This window comes from Panthera pardus, unplaced genomic scaffold (assembly GCF_024362965.1).
Source record: "Panthera pardus isolate Hobbes unplaced genomic scaffold, ASM2436296v1 HiC_scaffold_15, whole genome shotgun sequence".
Lineage (NCBI taxonomy): Eukaryota > Metazoa > Chordata > Mammalia > Carnivora > Felidae > Panthera > Panthera pardus.
The window spans coordinates 2,209,253-2,229,823 of record NW_026526710.1 but is presented as its reverse complement, the minus strand read 5'-3'; the positions used below and the strand labels follow the sequence as shown (position 1 = coordinate 2,229,823).

General features: G+C 49.3%; 2 protein-coding genes across 4 annotated transcripts in view; one reads left to right on the top strand and one right to left on the bottom strand.

Moving 5' to 3' along the window:
• Positions 1-20,571, top strand: part of LRRC43 (leucine rich repeat containing 43) — a 34,806-nt gene continuing 14,235 nt past the window's right edge. For 2 of the 3 annotated variants that reach the window (XM_019467563.2, XM_019467562.2), the window contains exons 1-3: positions 16,126-16,242; positions 17,535-17,795; positions 18,805-18,915. In XM_019467563.2, coding sequence (XP_019323108.2) covers positions 16,150-16,242; positions 17,535-17,795; positions 18,805-18,915 — 465 coding nt within the window. In that variant the 5' untranslated portion in view covers positions 16,126-16,149. Of the gene's footprint in view, positions 1,165-16,125; positions 16,243-17,534; positions 17,796-18,804; positions 18,916-20,571 lie in introns of those variants that run through there. The other variant, XM_019467564.2, reaches the window with a different exon arrangement.
• IL31 (interleukin 31) lies at positions 7,819-9,863 on the bottom strand. Its single transcript, XM_019467567.2, has 3 exons — positions 9,848-9,863; positions 9,528-9,676; positions 7,819-8,133 (listed from the first exon to the last, which is right to left on the bottom strand). The coding sequence occupies exons 1-3, from the start codon at positions 9,861-9,863 to the stop codon at positions 7,819-7,821; spliced, it is 480 nt and encodes a 159-aa protein (XP_019323112.1).

The following is a 20,571-nucleotide window of genomic DNA, read 5'->3' as shown; positions in this document are numbered from 1 at the left end:
GGCCGCCACCCCACGCCGGGCTTCGAACTACCACCGGTGCTCCATTTCTGTCACTTACGTCACGTGGCACCTTCTGCTTGGTCGTGTCACTCTCGGTACTGCCCTCGCGTCATTGCCCCCACCGAAGGACAGGGACCGCGTCTCGTTTTATCAGCCATCTACCGTAGCACGTAGTTTCGGTGTCCCTGGTGCCTAGCCAGCTCGTGGGTTAAGTCGTATCTACCACTGCGTGCCAGGTGATGCAACACCCTGTGAAGCAGGTAACTATTATCATCCCCACTTTAGAGATAAGGAAGTTGAGGCTTAGAGAAGCACACCACTTGCCCAGCAGCGCTATCACCGAGTGCAAATCTGAGCTCTAGACCTGGGTGTGCCTGGTGGCAATAACATGTGCCAGCAGCCAGCCTGGAGGCTTCCACCGTGGTGCCATTTGTATCCTCAAAAGACCCGGGGTGGTAAGAATTGTTATCCTTATTTTCCACAGGCATGAACTCAGGCTTACCGTTCATGATAAGAACACTCGACAAAGCAGGAGAGGAAGGGCACGTCCTCGACCCGATAAAGGCGTCTGAGGAGACCCCACAGCTAATGTATTTACTGGTGAAGGCCGAATGCTCTCCATCTAGGACGGGCACAGATTCAGCACCGTCCCGGAGGTTCTAGTCAGCACAGTTAGGCGACACATAGAAATACGAGGCGTTCCAACTGGAGGAAAAAAAAAAAAAAAAGACACTAAAACTCTCTGTGTGCAGATGACATCATGCTATATATAGAAAACCCTGAAGGATATACACGTGCACATAAACCTAGTAGAGCCAGCAAATGAGTTCAGCAAGGTCACAGGACACGAGAGCACCACACAAAAATCAGCTGCATTCCTGGACGTTAGCAATACACAGCCCAAAAGAGAAATTAAGAAAACAACTCCACGTACGATGGCGTCAAAAAGAAGAAAATTCTCGGGAATAAATGAAGCAAGTGCAAGACTTTTACCCTGAAAACTACCGAACACAGTTGAGGAGTATTATTCTGCCCTCAAAGGGGATGAAGCCCTGACCCCATGCTGCCATGTGGATGGACCTCAAAAACACCGTGCCACCTTGAAGGAGCCAGACACAAAAGGCCACACAGTGTAAGATTCCGTGTATGGAACACCCAGAAGAGGTAAATCCACGGAGACAGACAGCAGATTGGCGTTGCCAGGGCCAGCGGGGGAGGGAGAGTAGCAGTGACTGCCTAATGGGTGGGTATGCAGGGGGCGGGGCGGGGGGTACCTGGGTGGCTCAGTCGGTTGAGCGTCGACTGCGGCTCAGGTCATGATCTCGCGGTCCGTGGGTTCGAGCCCCGCGTCGGGCTCTGTGCTGACAGCTCGGAGCCTGGAGCCTGTTTTGGAGTCTGTGTCTCCCTCTCTCTCTGCCCCTTACCCACTCACGCTCTCTCTCTCCTTCAAAAATAAATAAACATTGAAAAAAACAAGGCCACCTATTGTAGGATTCCATTTATATTAAGTGCCCAGAATAGACAAATCCGTAGACAAAAAGTAGATTAGTGGTGGGGTGCCTGGCTGGCTCAGTTGGTAGAGCGTGCGACTCTTGCCTGATGTCAAGGTTGTGAGTTTGAGCCCCACATTGGGTGTAGAGATTACTAAAAATAATAAATAAACTTAGAAAGAAAAAGAAAAAAAAAGAGTAGATTAGTGGTTTGCAGGAGCTGGAGGAGGAATAGGGAATGACTGCTAAGGAGTATAGGGCTTCTTTTGGGGGTGCTGAGAATGTTCTGGAATCAGATTTCTGGGATGGTTGAACATACATACACACACACACACACATACACATATACATATACACACACACTACCAGGTTGCATACTTTAGAGAGATGACATAATTTGTCTAAGGTTACATCACATACAGAAAGTACAGGACCAGAACCTAGAACCAGAACCTAAACCAGAACCTGGTACCCGAGAACATCTGCTCTTATTAACACCAATGCTGTTGGAGGCAGAATGTTTCCGGGGCCATTGAATAAGTAAATTAAGAAAGTTGGGATCTGGGGGCACCTGGGTGGCTCAGTCGGTTAAGCGTCCGACTTCGGCTCAGGTCGTGATCTCATGGTTTGTGAGCTCGAGCCGCGTGTTGGGCTCTGTGCTGGCAGCTCAGAGCCTGGAGCCTGCCTAGGATTCTGTCTCCTTCTCTCTCTCTGCCCCTCCCCAGCTTGCACTCTGTCTTTCTCTGTCTTTCAGAAATAAACATTAAAAAAAAAAAAAAAAAAAAAGGTGGGGTCTGAAAGAGCCTCTGCGAGACAGACACTGAGTATTCCTTCTCATTATAAACTACTATAGTTTGGGATCATTCACAAAAGGGCAGGGGGGAGTCGCACCACGTGGGTTACGCTAGAGGTCGCTTGTGCCCCTGCCCAGCTGCTTCGGTTGTGCCTGTCAGCTGGGAGTCTGAGACGCAGATTCAGGGCTGTGAAGAGCGGACCCCAGGCTGCTTTCAGCGATCGGGGAGAAGAGACAAACCCCCTGCGCCAGTGAACAGCCTTGGGCCAAAGACCGTTACCTTCGCCGGTCCTTGGAAAACCCCTCAAACGCTCCATGTTTCAACCTCTTTTTCTCACGCGCCTATTTTTTTCAAAATGGGAAACTGTGTTTATCTTCCCGATTCCTAAAATAATACATTCCTAACTTTAGAAAATTTGGAAACTACATAAAAATAGAAAGAAAATTATCCTGGCCTTATCCCAGTCTTGCTTTCTGTCCATATAGGCTCTCTCTCTCTCTAGAACTCAGGGGGAGCTCACACGATGGGCTCAGAAATCCACTGCCCATCATGCGGGGGCACTGTGTCCCCCACAGGCCTCTCCCAGCCAGGGACCATGTCAGGGACGCTGACATTTCTGCTCGTTTCTGAGGGACACGAGGTTCCTCTGACAAGTGACTCGGCACATTTCCCCACAGCCTCGCCAATCTGTCTTAGAAAAGTACTTCAGGGGGCGCCTGGGTGGCTCAGTCGGTTGAGCCTCCGACTTTGGCTCAGGTCACGATCTTGCGGTTCCTGAGTTCAAGCCCCGTGTCTGGCTCTGTGCTGACAGCTCAGAGCCTGGAACCTGCTTTGGATTCTGTCTCCCTCTCTCTTTCTGCCCCTCCCCCTCTCCCCCACCCTCTCAAAAATAAATAAACATTAAAAGAAAAGAAAAGCACTTCAGTCTAACATGCTGCCACCAGCCTTCTGTTCCACGGGGGCCCGGGGCCTGGCCTCAGTACCCCCTGCGCCTCCGCTGCCCCTCACAGTTTTGCTACTGCTGAGCCTTTGGTATGGAGAGTCCCACCTTGGCACCTGCTCCTCAGATGACCTTCCCTGACGCAGGTTTCCTCGTGTGTTTATGATATTGTCACGAATGCTGTTAGCCCCCGCCCCCCCCCCCCCGGGTGTGTGTCTGTCTGTGTCTGCGTCTGTGTCTGCATGTGTCCAGTCTGTGATCAGCTCCTTAGGAAATTCCACCAGGAGAGAATAGCAGGAGAGGGTCGGCAGGATGGAATCCTCTGCGAGACAGACACCTACTTCCGGAAGTGGCTGAGTAGGCCTTTCGCACCATTGCTGCCATCAGGCCTTATCGTGTGTAAAGCCGGTGCTGATATGACCTCCTATTTATTTGCTTTTCTTGGTTACTAGTAAGGTTCAGCCTAGTTTCACATTTACTGGTTATTTGATTTCTTAGTTTACATTTAACCACTTCTTTGCCTTCTCTTCTCTCTCCTCCTCCTCATTCGTTATCTGATTACCCCTTCTATTTCCTTTTTAGTTTTCCTCTCACCTCTTAATTCTCCAGAACAAGAAGATGACCTTACTTAAAAATGTTTTTCTTAAAGCTTGATATCGCCTGTTCTTCTTTTATAAATCGGGCGACTTTAAGCTTCTACTCAGCTTCCGAGAGTGTCGTATTAATCATATCGTATTAGATCCTAGTAGTTTTTGCTTCCCTGTGACTCTGGAACATTTGTTCTCCTTTCCTCTGTGAGTCAGTGATATTGGGTTTTTTTTTTTAAGTCATTACTTTGGAGTGTCTTGAGCACAGGACATACCGTGGAAATGAGTAGATGAAGGAGATACTAAATTTCTGACAAAACGCCAGAATCTGACGGTATTTTTGCCTCTTTCCGGGTTTTGGCAGATTATCACCGAAAGAGATTCTAATTACGTGTGGGTCCTTGTTAGCTGAATTCCAGGTAACTTAGGTGCCAAAGTTTTGTTTACCTCATCAGTGAAGGCATCAGTCAGCACAGCACAACTGGCTCAAAGGATAATACGGGAAGGTGACATCTCCTTTTCTCTGTCTCTCCATCGTCATTGAGGGAAATGAGTGCTGGAATGAGATGGGAAGGGAGGTGTTTGCCTCATCCTCGCCGCCACTAAAACCCTCTTCACCTCTGGGGTTACTTCTCTACCAGAGAGGAAGGATCTGTACCTTATCAATTGTCTACAAATTTCTACAAATTCTACACATTTTCTACAATTTCTACAAATTCACAGACTCTGGGACCTACTGAGGAATAAATCATGCCCAACAAATCATGCCCCATCCCCTGAGAGCAGTGCTGTCTGATAGAACTTTCCGTGGCGATGGAGATGTTCTACGTCCGTGTTGTCCAGTATAGGAACCACTCACCACATGTGGCTCTGGAGCACTTAAAATGTGGCTCGTGGGACCAAAGAAGTGGAGTTTTACACGTGTTTTATTTATTTATTTTTTTAATATTTATTTTTGAGAGAGAGAGAGAGGGTGAGAGAGAGCACCCGCACGCATTCGCGCACCAGAGAGAAAGAGAGAGAGAAGAGAGCAGGGGAGGGGCAGAGAGAGAGGGACACACAGAATCTGAAGCAGGCTCTGGGCTCCGAGCTGTCAGCACAGAGCCCGACGCGGGGCTCGAACTCACGAGCCGTAAGATCATGTCCTGAGCCGAAGTCGGACACTTAACCGACTGAGCCACCCAGGGGTCCCTTTACAAGTGTTTTATTTTAAAATAAATGTAGTTATACAGAAAAGTTCTAGATAGTACAGAATTGTCATATTCCCTTCTCCCAGCTTCTCCTAAATGCGAACGTCTTACATAACTGTGGTACATTGATCAAAACTAAGAAATTCACATAAGTGCAGGCTTCATTTGAATTTTCACCAGTTTTTCCACTAATGTCCTTTATCAGGATCCCCTCCAAGACTGCACCCAACCCTCATGTCTCCTTGGTCCCCAGGTGGAGGTTTCTCTGTCTCCCCTTGATTTTCCTGACGCTGACAGCTTTGAAGGGTTGTGGCCAGGGGTTTTGTAGAATGTCCCTTGACTCGGGTTTGCCTGGTGTTTTCTCGCGAAGGGGTGGGTGTGGATCCGGGGGAAGAGTCCCACAGAGATGACGAGCCACCCTCCCCACCACGGCAGATCAGGGGTGCCTGACATCCACTGGCTGCTCTGTTTGCCTCACGCAGGGGTGCTGTCTGTCGCTTTCTCCCTCGTGTGTGGCTGTCTTGCCCTCCTGTGCTCAGTGCTTTAGAAGCAAATCACAGATCCAGCCTGCATCAGAAGGAGGGAAGTTCCCCTCCACCTCCTGGAAGGGAAATATCAAAGAATTTGCAGACCTATGTTAAAACTGCCAAATGACTAGTAAATATTTGTGGGAAGATACTTTGTCGTGAAGCAAATTTCCTGTTTCTTCGCAGTTCACCCATTAATTTTAGCCTTCATCTGTAGATCTTGCCCACAGCAATTATGACTGAGGTGTTCTTTTTTTTTTTTTTTAAGATTATATTTTTAAGTAATCTCTACACTCAATGTGGGGCTCAAACCTACAATCCCGAGATCAAGAGCTGCGTGCCCTGCTGACTGAGCCAGCCCGGCGCCCCACAACTGAGGTGTTCTAATGGTGATTTTCTATTTCCCTCATTCCTTCTATGTTTATTAATTAGAATTCTGTAAGGAACATTTGTCCCTTTTCCTCCATTTATTTGTATCACTGCAGACTAGTGGATATTTATTTTACTCTTTGGAAGGACACGTGGTCATCTTTTTTGCCTGATTTCCCAGCTTGGGGGTAATTTTTCTAACAATAGTAAATGTGTTCTGATATAGGACAGTCAAAAAGAATGACAGACGAGCACCACGGTGGATATTTTGGGAAAGGCTGACCAAAACACTGTCATTGGTCATTGGAGGCTACGATGTGTGTAGCCTCAGAGCCCCGGGAGGTGCTGAAGTAGAAATACCCACAAGAGTAAGAAAGAGAATTCCCGGGTGAGTTGCAGCTCTCGGAGCCCCAATAACATCACCACCACCACCCCCCCCACCCGCCGATATGAGAACGTGGGCAAATCAGAGGATCTCTTTGGGCCTCATCTTCCCCCAAATAAGATGAATATGAAGGTATTTTTCAACTCAGGATCTGTGGTTCTCAGGCTCCAGCGTGTATATGAATCACGGGGAGGTTTTGTTAAAACCCGGATCACTGACTACCCCTCCAAAGCGTCTGATTCAGTAGGTGTGAGGTGGGACCCGCGCATGCGCATTTCCAACACGCCCTCAGGTGATGCCCATGCTGCTGGCCCGGAGGCCATGCGTTGAGAGCCATTGGTCCAAATGATCTCAAAGAACCATTAACGACTTTGGACTCAACATTCATTCAAATGAGAAAATCTTTGGCCCTGGCTACGTAGAAGTCATGGAGGCAATGATGGAACAGGACTTTACAGGAGCAGAGGCACTGGAAATCCAGTTTGGAACCGTGCAGGAGACACTTGAATGATTGCTCTGTACCGGGCACACCATTAAGTGCTCCTAAGACCCAGTCACTGCCCAGAGAGGGACAAAGGTTGGGCAAAGTGGTGAAGGGTAAGTGTGAGTCTGCCTTAACAGCTAGTGTGGCCACTTAACAGCTAGTGTGGCCTTGGGCAAGTCACTAAATGACTCCTTGCCTCAGTTTCCCCCACCTATAAAAAGAGGACAGTGGGGCGCCTGGGTGGCTCAGTCGGTTAGGCGTCCGACTTCAGCTCAGGTCACGATCTCGCGGTCCCTGAGTTCGAGCCCCGCGTCGGGCTCTGGGCTAATGGCTCGGAGCCTGGAGCCTGCTTCCGATTCTGTGTCTCCCTCTCTCTCTGCCCCTGCCCCGTTCATGCTCTCTCTGTCTCAAAAATAAATAAAACGTTAAAAAAAAATTAAAAAAAAAAAAGAGGACAGTAACGGTACTTACATGGCCTGGCATAAAGAAAATCCTCAATAAATGGTTGTCGCTGCTAGAATTACTCTTGTTTGCTACTGAGCCTGTCCCATGGGGAGAAATGGTATCTGTTTCCACAGCATGCCCCACGCTCCCTCAGCCACAACACCACCCAGCCTGGATTCCCAGCCACTGATTTTAACCCCCTCACAAAATCCAAAGCAGATCATGAGAAAAACTCAATATAATTTATTAAATAGTTCCTGAGGAGCACTAACACTCTCAATACAATAAAAACCAATAAATTAACACAGGTATCGCCTTCTGCCTTCGCAAAGGCATAATGAAGATAAGATTTAAGTCTGCCGAGGAAAAACATTCTATAAATGCCAAGACAGAGAACAACGTCATAACCTGACATCTCTTCAAGTTAACTCACACATTTATACCTCAGTCCTCCCGGGACTAGCCCATCTGGGGACTCACTGAAATTATTCATTGGAATAATTTACAGCAGAGCAGTCACCCTTAGCCTGCCAGTTACGTTTTCTCAAGGCTTCAGACATTTCCACCATTCCAAAAGGAATAGGTTCAGCCAGATGGCCTTGAATGGCCTACTGGGGTCCAGAATTCAATGATTGAAGCACATGCTCCAGGCACGCTGAGAACTGTTGTAAAACGGCCAAGATGAAGTTTTTACGTTCAAAGTTGTCTGCAGGCATAGAAACCTCTGCTTCTGGTTCACGTTGAAATTTGAGTTTGTCCAGCTGTTCTATGATTTTATCGATAGTATTCTTATCTGACAATGGTCGGATCGCCCTGAAATAAGGCAGGATGGCGGAGCCATTGATGTGTGGCAGTTGGGAGTCAGAGCTGAGACACGGTAGCGAGGAATGGTTAGATTCTGGCAACCCCATCTCCTTCTTCAGCTGTGGGACGGGGAGGAGACATGGGTGAACATTACATCCGCAGTAACGGCTAGAAGTCAAAGTGCGTACGTCCGAACGCTCCCTCTGTGATGGGCTGGGTGGGCACGTCCCCCTTGCCATCCCATGTAATCGGTGCCACCACCGTGTGAGGCTGTGGTCACCACTATTGCCTTTCCCAGAAGAAACTAAAGGTCAGTTGGTTCGCAGAGCTGGCCCAAGATCAAGGGGCGGACCCGGGATTCTAACCCATGTGGGCGGCAATTCTGAGGCCTCTACCGATAACCACTGCTCCATACTGCCTCCCCTGCTCCATGCGACCAAGGCCTCCACACACCTCCCCAGGAATCTTCTCTTAGCTGCTCTGGGGCTCAGAGAGGGGGAATAGGAAAGCATCTGGGTTTCCATCCTGCTTCTTGCTCTTTGTGACTCTGTATTAAAGCCAGTGTATCCCCAGCTCATCAGGGGGATGTGTGCACGTCTGGAAAGGCCTCCAAGATGCCAGGGAGAGTTTTTCCAAACATACTGACCACACCCTCTGACTCCAGACCACACCCTCTCCTGTCCCTCTTCCCAAGGACTAAGAGATTTGGGGTTCAACTGAAATGCTAACGGCATCTCACCAGCCTGAACTGCAGAGTCACCTTGGCTGTAACAACCTCTGTTTCTGTGCCCGTTAAAGCCAAGGCTAAGGTTTAAATGTCAGGGGGTGGAAGGGAAGGGCTAGGCCAATTTTGTGAGTTGTTTCCAGGTTTTGGGTTTTATTTGTTCGTTTAATCAAAGCTGCCCAAGAGGTTCTATCTTGAAGACAACTCTGGGAAAATGGAAGAGTATTTACATTTATTCAACCTCATACTTTCCTCCCAATGGGGTCGGAGTCAGCAGAGCCTCTGGCAGAAGCAGACTGGGTCCTAATTAAACAATAAAGTAGCATGCAAACAGACCCCCAATTTGTTCACTGCCCTTCTCCGCGGTAAGAGAGACTCTCTGTTCCCCAAGAGGATTTTGATATCCTGAATTCACTGAGACATCATTTACAGCTGAGGTTGACCTTTGCAGGCAACTAAATGGTCAGGCAAGATGGCCCGTCCCTAGGGTTGTGCTACAGGCAGGAAAATCCATGTAACATTACCGCGAACTAGATATGTTAAGAATGAACAGACCTACTAAAGCAGATCCTATAGTATGTGAGAAGTCATTGAACTTCAGACTGTCTGGGCTAATCTCTGCCTCCAACCCTCATGAAAATTCCATTGTATCCTGTCTAGTTGTTCCCATCTCTTCCTGGTGTATCCGCAGCCCTAGCTTGGGGGCTAAAAATAGTAGGCCTCTTCTAGGGGCAAACGGAAGGCATTTTAAAGAAATGGCCTGGAGAAGAAATCTGTAAGGGCACTTACGTAGTCTTGCAAAAGTCCCTTAGACATGGGCCGTAATTCCAAGATTATTTTTCGGACGTCACTTGGTTGTAGTCGATGGGTGGGTGCCATATGGGAGGGCAGCAAGGTTTCCATGCAGCAGAGCAGAAACAGGGCAAACCTGGCGGGTCCTGGAGAAAAAAAATGATGCTGTGGGCCACGTGGCCAGACGCCCCCTGCCCACCCCAGTTGCAACCACCGAAGCCGTTGTTGAGCAACCACTGGCCAAGCCCCTCCAGAGTCTTCTCTATCCAACGGGACAAGACCACGCTCATGAAACAGGCATCAGGGCACAGTAGTACCTGCATGGGAGAGCATGGCGAGAGAGCACACAGGGCCTGCTCCGGCAACAGCTTCTAGAGCTAGATGTGCTCGCCATGGCCTCTGGGAGATATATAAAGGGCCAGTTGTGAGGGAAAAGAGCGATCAACGTCCCGCCCATGGCAAAATCATTGCTCAGCTTTTCTCCAGAAAACACTTTCAATATTCTGCCCCACGAGGCTGGGTGAAAGCGGGACTGGAAGGAAATGCTGAGGTTACCCTCAAGGTGGGCAGATGCCTGACTCAGTACAGACACACACAGGAAAGCACACACATCTTTGCCATTTCTTCTGGGAAAAAGCTTGTCGATTTGACTAGAAGAAATTTTGAAGCCCAGATTTGACAGGCCTAACTCCCCAGGAACAGATGATTTACAGGAGCTGAGGGTCAGTGCCCCACAGGGAATTTCTGGGGAGGGTCACAGTGAGTATGCGTAGGCGTCAGGCTGGCATGAGGTTTCTCAAAATGTATTACCTTTGGAAATTTCTGAAGTATGCCCATGCCAGTGTGCGGGGATGGCCCCGATAACCACAGTGAATATGGTGAGTCAAAGGCCTCATCTCCGTTCTGCTTGGCCTTGAACATCATTGGATTCTCAACTGTGTATTTGCAACGACAAGGCCTAGAACCAGAGTCTGTGCTCCAGAGTTATTTGTCGAAGGTGCTTATTCATATTTTGAATAATAGACTCTTCTAGGGTCTTAGGAATGGTGGCAAAGAAGTTAAACAAGGTCCCTGCCCTGATAGCTGGTGTTCTGATGGGCAACGGGCAGACAGTAGACACATTATCATACAAGAAAGTGTAAGGTAATGAGAACTATAAAAATAAAACAAGGTGATGGGAGAAGGAGAGAGTGGTAGGTGAGATACTCTAAGTGACGAGGAACAGTTTCTCTGAGGAGGTGTCCCTGTGGGAAGATCTGGGGAAAGGGTGTTCCACGTGTAGAGGACACTAGTGTAAAAATCCTCAGGCAAAAGTGAGCTTGGTGTGGCCAAGAATGGGAAATGGGTCATGGGAGCTGGAGTGAAGCAAAAGAAGGGGAGGGTAGTAGGGTAGAGAGGTGGACAGAGGCCAGGACACAGAGGGCCTTCTGAGGCCATGATAAAGAACTTGGATTTTATCCCAAGTGTGACAAGGGACTGCTGGACGGCTGTCCAGGGAGGCGAGTAGGGAGGCGAGTATAGGCTCTGGTGTACTTTAAGAAGGAAGAATAGAGCACCTGGGTGGCTCAGTCGGTTAAGAAGGAAGAATGAGAGAGGCCCCTGAGTAGAGAATGGATTTTGTAAACCCAAGATGAAATAGAGGGGCCAGTTAGGAGGCTACGTGGCTGTCTAGATAGAGGTAATGGTGGCTCGGACCAGGGTAGAGAGGACAGAAATGGAGTCCACAGAACCGACTGATGGCCTTACGTGGAGGTAAATCCGAGAGAGGAATCAGGGATGAATCCTGGGATTTTGGTGAAGTAACTGAGTAGTTGCTCTGCACTGAGGGAAAAGGAGCCTGGAGAGGAGAAATCAAGAGTCTCATCGGGAATGAGTTAAGTTCAAGATGCCCACTGGGCATTCGATGTCAAGTCAGCAACTGGATAGGAGTCAAGAGCACAGGAAGGAAGCCAGACCAGAGCCATCCACAGAATCCAACATGCACAACAGAAAAGAGTCAGAAACCCCCTTCCTCCACCCTTAATCCCTAGTTCCCCTCCAGTCCCTGTTGTCTCTTTCCTCTTATCCAAGTTTCTTAACAGAATGGTCTACGTGCACATTTACCTCACTTCCCCAAACGCCACAGTATGGTTTTTACCCTAACAATTTCTTCAAAATCCTCTAGCAAAGTCCATGGTAGGCAGAATTTTGCCCATGTGACTTTCACCCTCTGGTATTTACTCCCATAATTATATTACATTACAGGGACTTTGCAGATGGAATTAATTACTAATGGTTACTAATCCGCTGACCTGAAGAAAGGTTGGTTACCAGGTGGGCCCAATGTAGTTCCACGAACCCTTAAAAATAAAGGAGGCAGAGAGACTCAAAGCATGAGAAAGACTCAACCACTATTGGCTGGCTTGAAGAGGGAGGGCGCTAGGTGGAAAGCATGAGGAGAAAACGAATTTGGCCGACAATCAGCGAGTTTGGAGGAGGACCCTGGGCCCCAGTTGAGAACCACAGCCCCAGCTGCTACTCTGACTTTGGCCTGGTAACACCCTGAGCAGAGAATCCAGTTTCTCCATGCTGGACCTCTGACCTACAGAAACTGTAGGAAGTAACTTCATAGATTTATATTGCTGGCTTTATGGCATTTGTTATGGCAGCAACTGAGGACCAATGTAGTCTTCAGCGGCCTCTTGTTGCCAACCTTACTGGCTTCCTCTCAGCCTTCATTTTACTTGACCCCTCCATGACACGCTGTAATGCCAACCACTTCCTCTTTCTTGAAAACCTCTTTTTCCTCTTTACTCTATAATAATATGATCCTGATACCTTGCAGCCCTCTGACCATGCCTTCTTAGGCCAAATCATCTTCCTTCTTGATCTCTTAATGGGCATGTCTCCGAGGGCCCCATCGTCGATCCATGTTCCTCAAACCTTAATGTCTCTCTCTTTCAAACTCCAGAACTAAATGTTCGGTTGCCTAATGGGCATCTCCGGTGGAATGTCCTGCCCTCGATATGTCCAAAACCAAGCATGTGAGTCAAGGTAATAGTAATTGTGGAGACGAATGGGTGTGGATAGAGTGGAGAAATTTGTAGGAGGCAAAGTTCTCAGGAGATGGTGGTTGAGTGGACATGGGGATAGTGGAGAAGGAGGAGTTGAGAACTGCTTCTGGGTTGGTGGTTTGGGTAACTGGACAGATTGTGGTGCTGCAAGCAGAGGGGATCACAGGGCTCAGGTGAGTGAAGAATTCAGTTTTGACACGGTGAGTTGGAAGTGTCGTGGAACTCTCAGGTAAAGATGGACAGTGAGCCTTTGGACATTCGGATTTGGAGCTTGAAGGAAGGAACTGGAGTCATGGGTGCCATGTCTGTATATTGGGCCATCTTTGGGTGCCATCTGTACGTTGTAATTGAGAAAACTGTAAGCCTACAAGAGATGACCAACAAGAGACATGTAAGGTAAGTGTGGAGTCCAGGGGTCCACGTCTATTAACAGAAGAGGGAGAGGGAGATGACACTCAGTCTACAACACTGAGAAGACACTCTTGGGAGGGAGAGAAATGTGCTAGGAAAACACGCCATGGACCAAGATGAAAAGTGGTTTTCAAGGAGGAGGATACAATTAGCACCATCATAAGCCATGGAGAGGTCAAATAAGATAAAGACTGAAGGGATTCACTAGGTGTGGCAACATAAGGTCACTGGGAACTTTGCTTGGGGAGTTTGAATAAGTTGTTAGGGCAGGAGCCATACTGTGGCAGTTTGGGAAGTGAGGTAAAAGGGCCCTCCGACCAGTCTGTCCAGAAGACTGGATCAGAGGAGGAAAGAGACAGCAGGGGCTGGAGGGGGACTTGGGGCGGACGAGGGTTCCCAACTGTTTCTTCTGTTGTGCATTGGGCTCTATGGGCCACCCAGAGCTGATCTCGTCCCTGTGCTCTCGACTCCTATCCAGCTGCTGACTTGACATGGGATAGATGTCAATGGGCATCTTGAACTTAACTCATTTGAGACGGGACTCTTGATTACTCCTCTAGAGACTTCTTTTCCCTCACTGCAGATCAACCACCTAGTTGCCTCATTAAAATCCCAGGAGTCGGGGCGCCTGGGTGGCTCAGTCGGTTGGGCGACCGACTTTGGCTCAGGTCATGATCTCACAGTCCGTGAGTTCGAGCCCCGCATCGGGCTCTGTGCTGACAGCTCGGAGCCTGGAGCCTGTTTCAGATTCTGTGTCTCTCTCTCTCTGACCCGCCCCCATTCATGCTCTGTCTCTCTGTGTCTCAAAAATAAATAAACGTCAAATAAAAAAAAAATTTTTTTTTTTAAATCCCAGGAGTCATCCCCAATTCATCTTTCTGATTTGCTTATATCACTCATGGATATTTATCTTATTCTTTAAAAAGACATGTGGCTCTTATTTTGTCTTATAGCCCAGTTTTGGAGAATTTTTCTAATAAAAGTAAAGGTGTGGGTGCCTGGGTGGCTCAGTTGGTTGAGCATCTGACTCTTGATTTCGGGTCAGGTCATGATCTCATCATGGTGAGATCTAGCCCCAAGCCAGGCTCCACACTGAGTGTGAATTAAGATTCTCTCTCTCTCTCTCTCTCCCCTTCACCCCTCCCCCACTTGTACATACTCTCTCTCTCTCTAATAATAATAATAGTAAAGGTGTTCTGATAAAGGTGTTTGACACACAGTCAAAAAGGATGAAAGATGTCTACCACAGTGGGTGTTTTCGGAAGGATCCCATCAATAAATTGGACTTCGTCAAAATTAAAAATGTTTGGTCTTCTAAAGACACTGTTTAGAAAAGACAAGTCTAGACTGGGAGAAATAGATTTGCAAACCACAAATCTGACAAAATATATAAAGAACACTCAAACTCAATTTTATTAGGATTAGGCAATAGTTTCTTTAAAATTACGCCAAAAGCACAAGCAACATAAGAAAAAATAGATAAATGACACTTCACTGAAATGAAAGACTTTTGTGGATCAAAGGACACTATCAAGAAATTGAAAAGACAACCATGGAATGGGAGAAAATATTTGGAAATTGTATGTAAAACAAGGGGCTAATATCCAGAATATATTAAAAAAAAACTTTTAAAAATCAACAATAAAAAGACAAAAAATCGTTTTAAATGACTAAAGAATTTGAAAGACATTTCCCCAAAGAAGATACACAAATGGCCAAAAAGCACATGAAAAGATGCTCCGTATCATTAGCCAGGCATTAGGGACATGCAAATAAAAACCACAACGAGATACATCACATCAACTAAGATGTCTATTATAAAAACAAAACAAAGCAGTAAAATAATAGGTGTTAGTGAAGATATTAAAAAACCGGAATCTTCATATATTGCTGATGGGGAGGTGACCTAGCAGAGCTTCTGTGTAAAACAGTTTCCTCAAACTGTTAAACATACAGTGACCATATGATTCAGCAATTTCATTCCTAGGTATCCACCCAAGAGGAATGAAAACATATGTTGCCATAAAAACATGTACAGGAACGTTTCAGAATTTTTCATAAGAGCTAAAAAGTGAAAACAAATGTCCCTCAGTGGGTGAATGGATACGCAAAATGTAGTCCATTCATGCAATGCAATATTATTCAGCCATAGAAAGGAATAAGGCACGGACACCTGCTACAACATGGGTGAACCTTGAAAACATGATGCTGAGCCAAAGAAGCCAGACACAAAATGGCAAATATTGTATGATTCCATTTAATATGAAATATTTAGGAGAAGCAAATCCATAGAGACAGAAGCCTATTAGTGGTTGCTAGGGGATGGACCGAAGGGGGAATGGGGATTGACTGCCTAGTGGGTACGGGGTTTCCTTTTGGGGTGAGAAAAAAGTTGAAAATTAGATAACAGTGATAGTTGCACTATGAATATCGTTGCATTGGGACTATACTAAAAATCACGCAAAGTTGCACACTTTAAACAGGTGGATTTGGGGGTTCGTAAATTATAGCTCAGTAAAGATGTTGCACTTCCAAATTATAGGAACCAAATCATCCCATTTGTTTCTCAAACGTGTGCCCGGGAGCCCTTACTGTTTGGGTAGCAGTAGGCTAGATGCTGGATACTTAGGATGGAGAGATGATGTGCAAGCTTGCTTCCGTCTATAACGGGGTCTTGGTGCTAAAACGGTTATATATGTAGACAGTGATTTAAAACCCCGGACTCAGGGGTTAAAGCGATCCACACTGGAATCCACTGGTTTATCTTGAGACTGTTTGACCTTGGGCTCGTTTCTCTTTCCTAGATCTGTCACATGGGAACGATAATCAGCACTTTTCTCAGGTGGGAAGCGCCTGCTAGGAGCTACAGCAGTTATGGCCCCTGGTGGTGGTGGGAAGTGTACTATTGTCCCATTTCGCAGCTGCGGGCGCAAAAGGGTCAGAATCAAAAACCCAGGTCGTCCCCGCCTGAGTCAGGGTCTCGGTTTCCCGGCCGGCAGGGAAGAGTCCGCAGACCCCGGCTGGTCTTGGGTTCACCTGGAGCGCCTGCGTGCCGCGCGCCCCCGCCGGGAGGATCGCGCGCCCGGCCCCGGTGGGCGCGCACGCGTGTCCCGGCGGTTGCCTAGCAACCGGCCAGGCGAGGCGGCCGCGCGGGCATGGAGACGCCCGGCGGGACCGTGAGCGCCGCGGTCCGGGAGCACCTGAGGCAGTTGTGTCTTCGCGACTTCCCGTGCGGCACCGGCAGCTGGGTGCGGGCGCCGGCGGGGGCGGCCGGGGGAGGGACGCGGGGATCTGCGGCGCCGAGGGGCCCGGGCCGCCGGCACAGGCTTTGGCGGATCCGGAGAAGCCTGAGGGGAGGTTTGGATCTGGGCGTTTAGGGAGCGTCCTGAGCTGGGGTGGGGGCTGGGACGCCGCAGGGGCCGACGGGAGAGCTCCCCCCCGCCCCGCGGGCCTGACCCGCAGAGGAGGGCGGGACCCCGCCTAGACCTGAACCCGGCGGGCTGACCGGAGGGGGGGGGGGGGGGTAGGGCTTCTCCGTTAGAAACACCAGGCTCCCTTTGAGGTGGAAAGTTTTTGCCTGGGCCCAGAGCTTCTCAACCCTCAGGTGCCCCAGGGCGCAGAAGGCGTGGTCCTGAGCAGGCCCGGTTCTGCTGCCTCCAGAGGCCGGTGGGTCTGGGGGAGAAGCGGCTCCCTCCCTCCTCTCCTGGCTCCTTGTCTCTGAGGCCGGAAACACTTCCCTTCTAAAGCTTCTCCCTGGGGTGCAAGTCGTGGCTCTTGCGGGCCGGAGCGGGTGCGTCTGCCCGCACCCCACCCCCATCAGCTAGTGCTCCTGGTGGGGATGAGGAGCAGGCCATTGGGAACCTGCAGCCCCCAGGATGTGCCCTGGAATATCTTGAGGGTCTGGAATGTTCCCCTCCTGCTTGCTGGGAAGCTGAGGCCCGCCACACTGGTAGGGGCTAAGGGGAGGTCTGTGTGCCCATTTTCAGAGAGGAGAAAACCAAGGCACCGATCAAGGAACTAATGGATTTGTTTGTCTCCTCAACAAACACTGTTGAGTGTCTACTGTGCAAGGCGCTGTTGGGTTTCACCGATGTCTCCAGGAGTTCTCCTGGGGGAAGGGCTGGGAGAAAGTCAGCTCTGGGACCCGACCTTTCCCCGTCCGCTGTGGCCTCTAAATTCTGAATTCACCTTTTCAGCCACGGTACTTCTTCCTCGAAAGCCATTCCTTGGTTAATACATCCCCCAGATTGCCTTTTGCGCCTCTAGCTTTTAGTACATAAATCCTTCTTAACTGTTAGGTTGCTTTCACCTGCTTCTTCAGGGTTCCCAGCTCGAGTAAATTCCTAAAGGCAGGAATGCAGTTCTTTGTAGTTCTATCCATGGCTGATGATCAGTCGGAGGTATTGATTACTCACTGCTTAAACTTCTAAACTCTTGATCCCTGACGGTCCTATCTTACCATCTACTCTTTTGGGGGAGTCTCGAATCCTTGAGAGGGCTGAGTCACGAGTAGCGAACTTCTCCACCTCCACCGCTGCAGAATAAGTCACGTTTTCTTCCTCGAACTTGGCGAACATGGAGGGAGCTGATCCCCAGAGACGAGGAGGCCGTGAGCCCCGGGGAGGAGACGGTGGAGGCCCTGTTGGGCCTGGTCCGCAGCCCCCACTCCCCCTGGGCTCTGCTGGAGGGCTCCAGTGCAGAGGACCGTTTTCTGAGAGAACTGGCCATCCAGAATCCCCTGATGCTCAAGGACACCTTCTTCTACTCCTACTTCAGGTCCCTACGAGTGGTGGACAAGCAGGTGAGTGCCAGAAGTTGATGTCAAGGAGGCCATGCCCCTTAAAGAGCTTAGTGGTGAGACCTAGGTGGTGAGTAGAAGGAAGGATGCGGAGGTAGCTCGGGCCTAATTAACTTCACCAGCGCCTCCACCTGCCAGGGCCAGCTGCTCCTTTGTTCCGTGTCTTCTTCCTTCCCCCCCCCCCCCCCCCCCCCCGGGGAATCCAGGTGTGTTTTCTACAGCCGACTTCTGACTTGGGGCTCCTGGGTCCTCGGAGAGACCTTTGAAGTGTCTGTGTCGGTTTTACTTAATTTAAACTGTGGGGGCCCGGGGTTGGGGAGGGTTGGCATGGTACTGTATTAATTTCTGTTACTGAGAAGCCTTCTTTGCCTCTACCGATAACAGAGCCCCAATCTGCAAACTCAGCCTCCCTACATTGGCTTCCCCTTTCCCAGAGAAACTGTGGATCTACACAGTACCAGGTGGGAGGGGCGGGAACAACTCCTGTCAGTTTTCCTGGGACTTTCGGGCATCAGCGCTGAAAGTGTCCCGGGAACGCCTCGATCCTGGGCACACTGGCACAGTCGCCAGGAAGGGCCCTGATGTGTTTGAGGCCACAGAGAACTGAAGGTTCACAGATAGGCCTCTGAACTTCCGGTCTGATCCTGCGGTGTGTAAACTCGTGATTCCTTAAGGCCTCAGGGGTAGACAGCACAGAACATGGGATCCCTGCCCTTGGGAGCACACAGTCCCAACTGGGGACACGGGACACTGGGCTGGTAGCTGTACAGCGCCTCGGGGGAGTGAGGCGGGGGCTGAGAGGTCACTGCGGAGGCGGAGCCCTGGGATCCTGGTGGAATGTGCAGGAGAGGCTGTAAGAGAGTCGGTAGGGGAGACGAAAGGGGTTGGTGTGTTCGAGGTGACTCCCTCAGGAGGCAAGTGGCCTCCTGTCGGTGGCCTCCCGTGGACCCTGTTTCTGCTCCAAACCTGCCTCACCCGCAAGAGCGCTCAACTTCCTTTCCTTCCCTTCCAGGTGAGCTTGGTGGATAAAGACCTCCTGAAATTTCTAAATCTTGAAGAGTTGGTACTGAGTGCTAATCAAATCCAGGAGATCGAGGCTGTCAACCTGCCCCCAACTCTCAAGGTAAAAGAGCTCAGACTCCATTTAGGGTCTTCGAGTTGGCTCTGCCCAGAGGCCCTGCCCCTGCCCTCCCCACAGAAGGTTTGGCCAGTGTGGCTGGATGCCAAGGACCGGCCCCAGGCTTTGGAGAGGGAGGCCAGGTTCCGAAAAAGTAGAATCTCCATAGGACCCTGCCGTTCCGTGTCTGGGTATACGCCCCAGAGAAGTGAAGGCAGGGACTGAGATTCTTGCTGGTCCGTGTTCACGGCAGCACTCCTCACGACAGCTGAAAGGTGGAGACAACCCAGATGTCCAGCAGCCGAGAAAGGGCAAACAAAATGTGGTCCCTCCACGTGGTGGGATATTCTTCAGTCATAAACAGGAACGATTCGTGCTGGGACATGGACGAACCTTGAACACGTGACGCTGAGTACAAGAGTCCCGACACGAGAGGTCACATGTTAGCTGATTCCGCTTGCGTGAAATATCTAGAAGAGGCAATTCCACGGAGACAGGGAGTAGATTAGAGGTTACTGGGGCAGGGGTGAGGGCGATGTGGAGTTGTTGCTTAATGGGGTACAGTCTGTCTGGGGTGATGAAAAATTTCAGAAGTAGGTAGCGGTGACAGCTGCACTACAATGTGAGTCAACTTAATGCCACTGAATTGTACACTTAAAAGTAGGTAAAATGGGGGCGCCTGGGTGGCTCAGTCGTTTGAGCCTCCTGACTCTTGATCTCAGCTCAGGTCATGATCCCAGGGTTGAGGGATCTAGCCCCGTGTTGGGCTCCATGCTGAACTTGGAGCCTGCTGAAGATTCTCTCCCTCTCTCTCTCTCTCTCTCCCTCTCTCTCTATCCCTCCCCCCACCCCCTCCCCTGCTCATGTGCACAGTCTCTAAAATAAAAAAATAAAGAAAAAAGAAAAATAGGTAACATGACAAATTATGTATATTTTGCCACCATAAAAATAATCATTTAAAAAGAAACCAGGAGCACCAGAATGGCTCAGTCAGTTAAACGTCCAACTCTTGATTTTGTCTCAGGTCATGATCTCACGGTCATGAGATCAAGCCCCCCATCAGGCTGTGCGCTAAGCGTGGAGCCTGCTCGAGATTGTCTCTCCCTCTCTCTCTGCCCCTCCCGAGGTCATGCACAGGTCATGCTCTCTAAATAAATAAATAAATAAATAAATAAAAGCTATTCCAGGCTTAAGTTTTTCTTTTTATTTATTTTGAGATAGAGAATGAGCAGGGGAGGGGCAGAGAGAGAGGGAAACAGGATCCCAAGTGGGCTCTGTGCTGTCAGTGCAGAGCCCGATGCGGGGCTTGAACTCACAAACTGTGAGATCATGGCCTGAGCTGAAACCGAGTTGGATGCTTAGCTGACTGAGCCACCCAGGTTCCCCCAAGTGCTCTCCATTTTAAATTAAATGTGGAAATTAGTAGATGTAGTGGCAAAAGGGACTCAGAAATATGGCTCAGTGCCAGGCTTCAGAAGAACCCAGGTGAGACCTTGGAGCAGAAGTGCAAGAATGCTCCGTTCTCCTCAAGTCCATCCCTTACTCCAGCCAGGGGCCCTTTAGCTTTCCCAGTGACAGGTTGCTGTGGGTTGAGCAATTGCCAAAATGCTGTGTTACCCCCCGTCCCGTGCCAAATTTTAAAGTTTTCTTCACAAAAGGAAA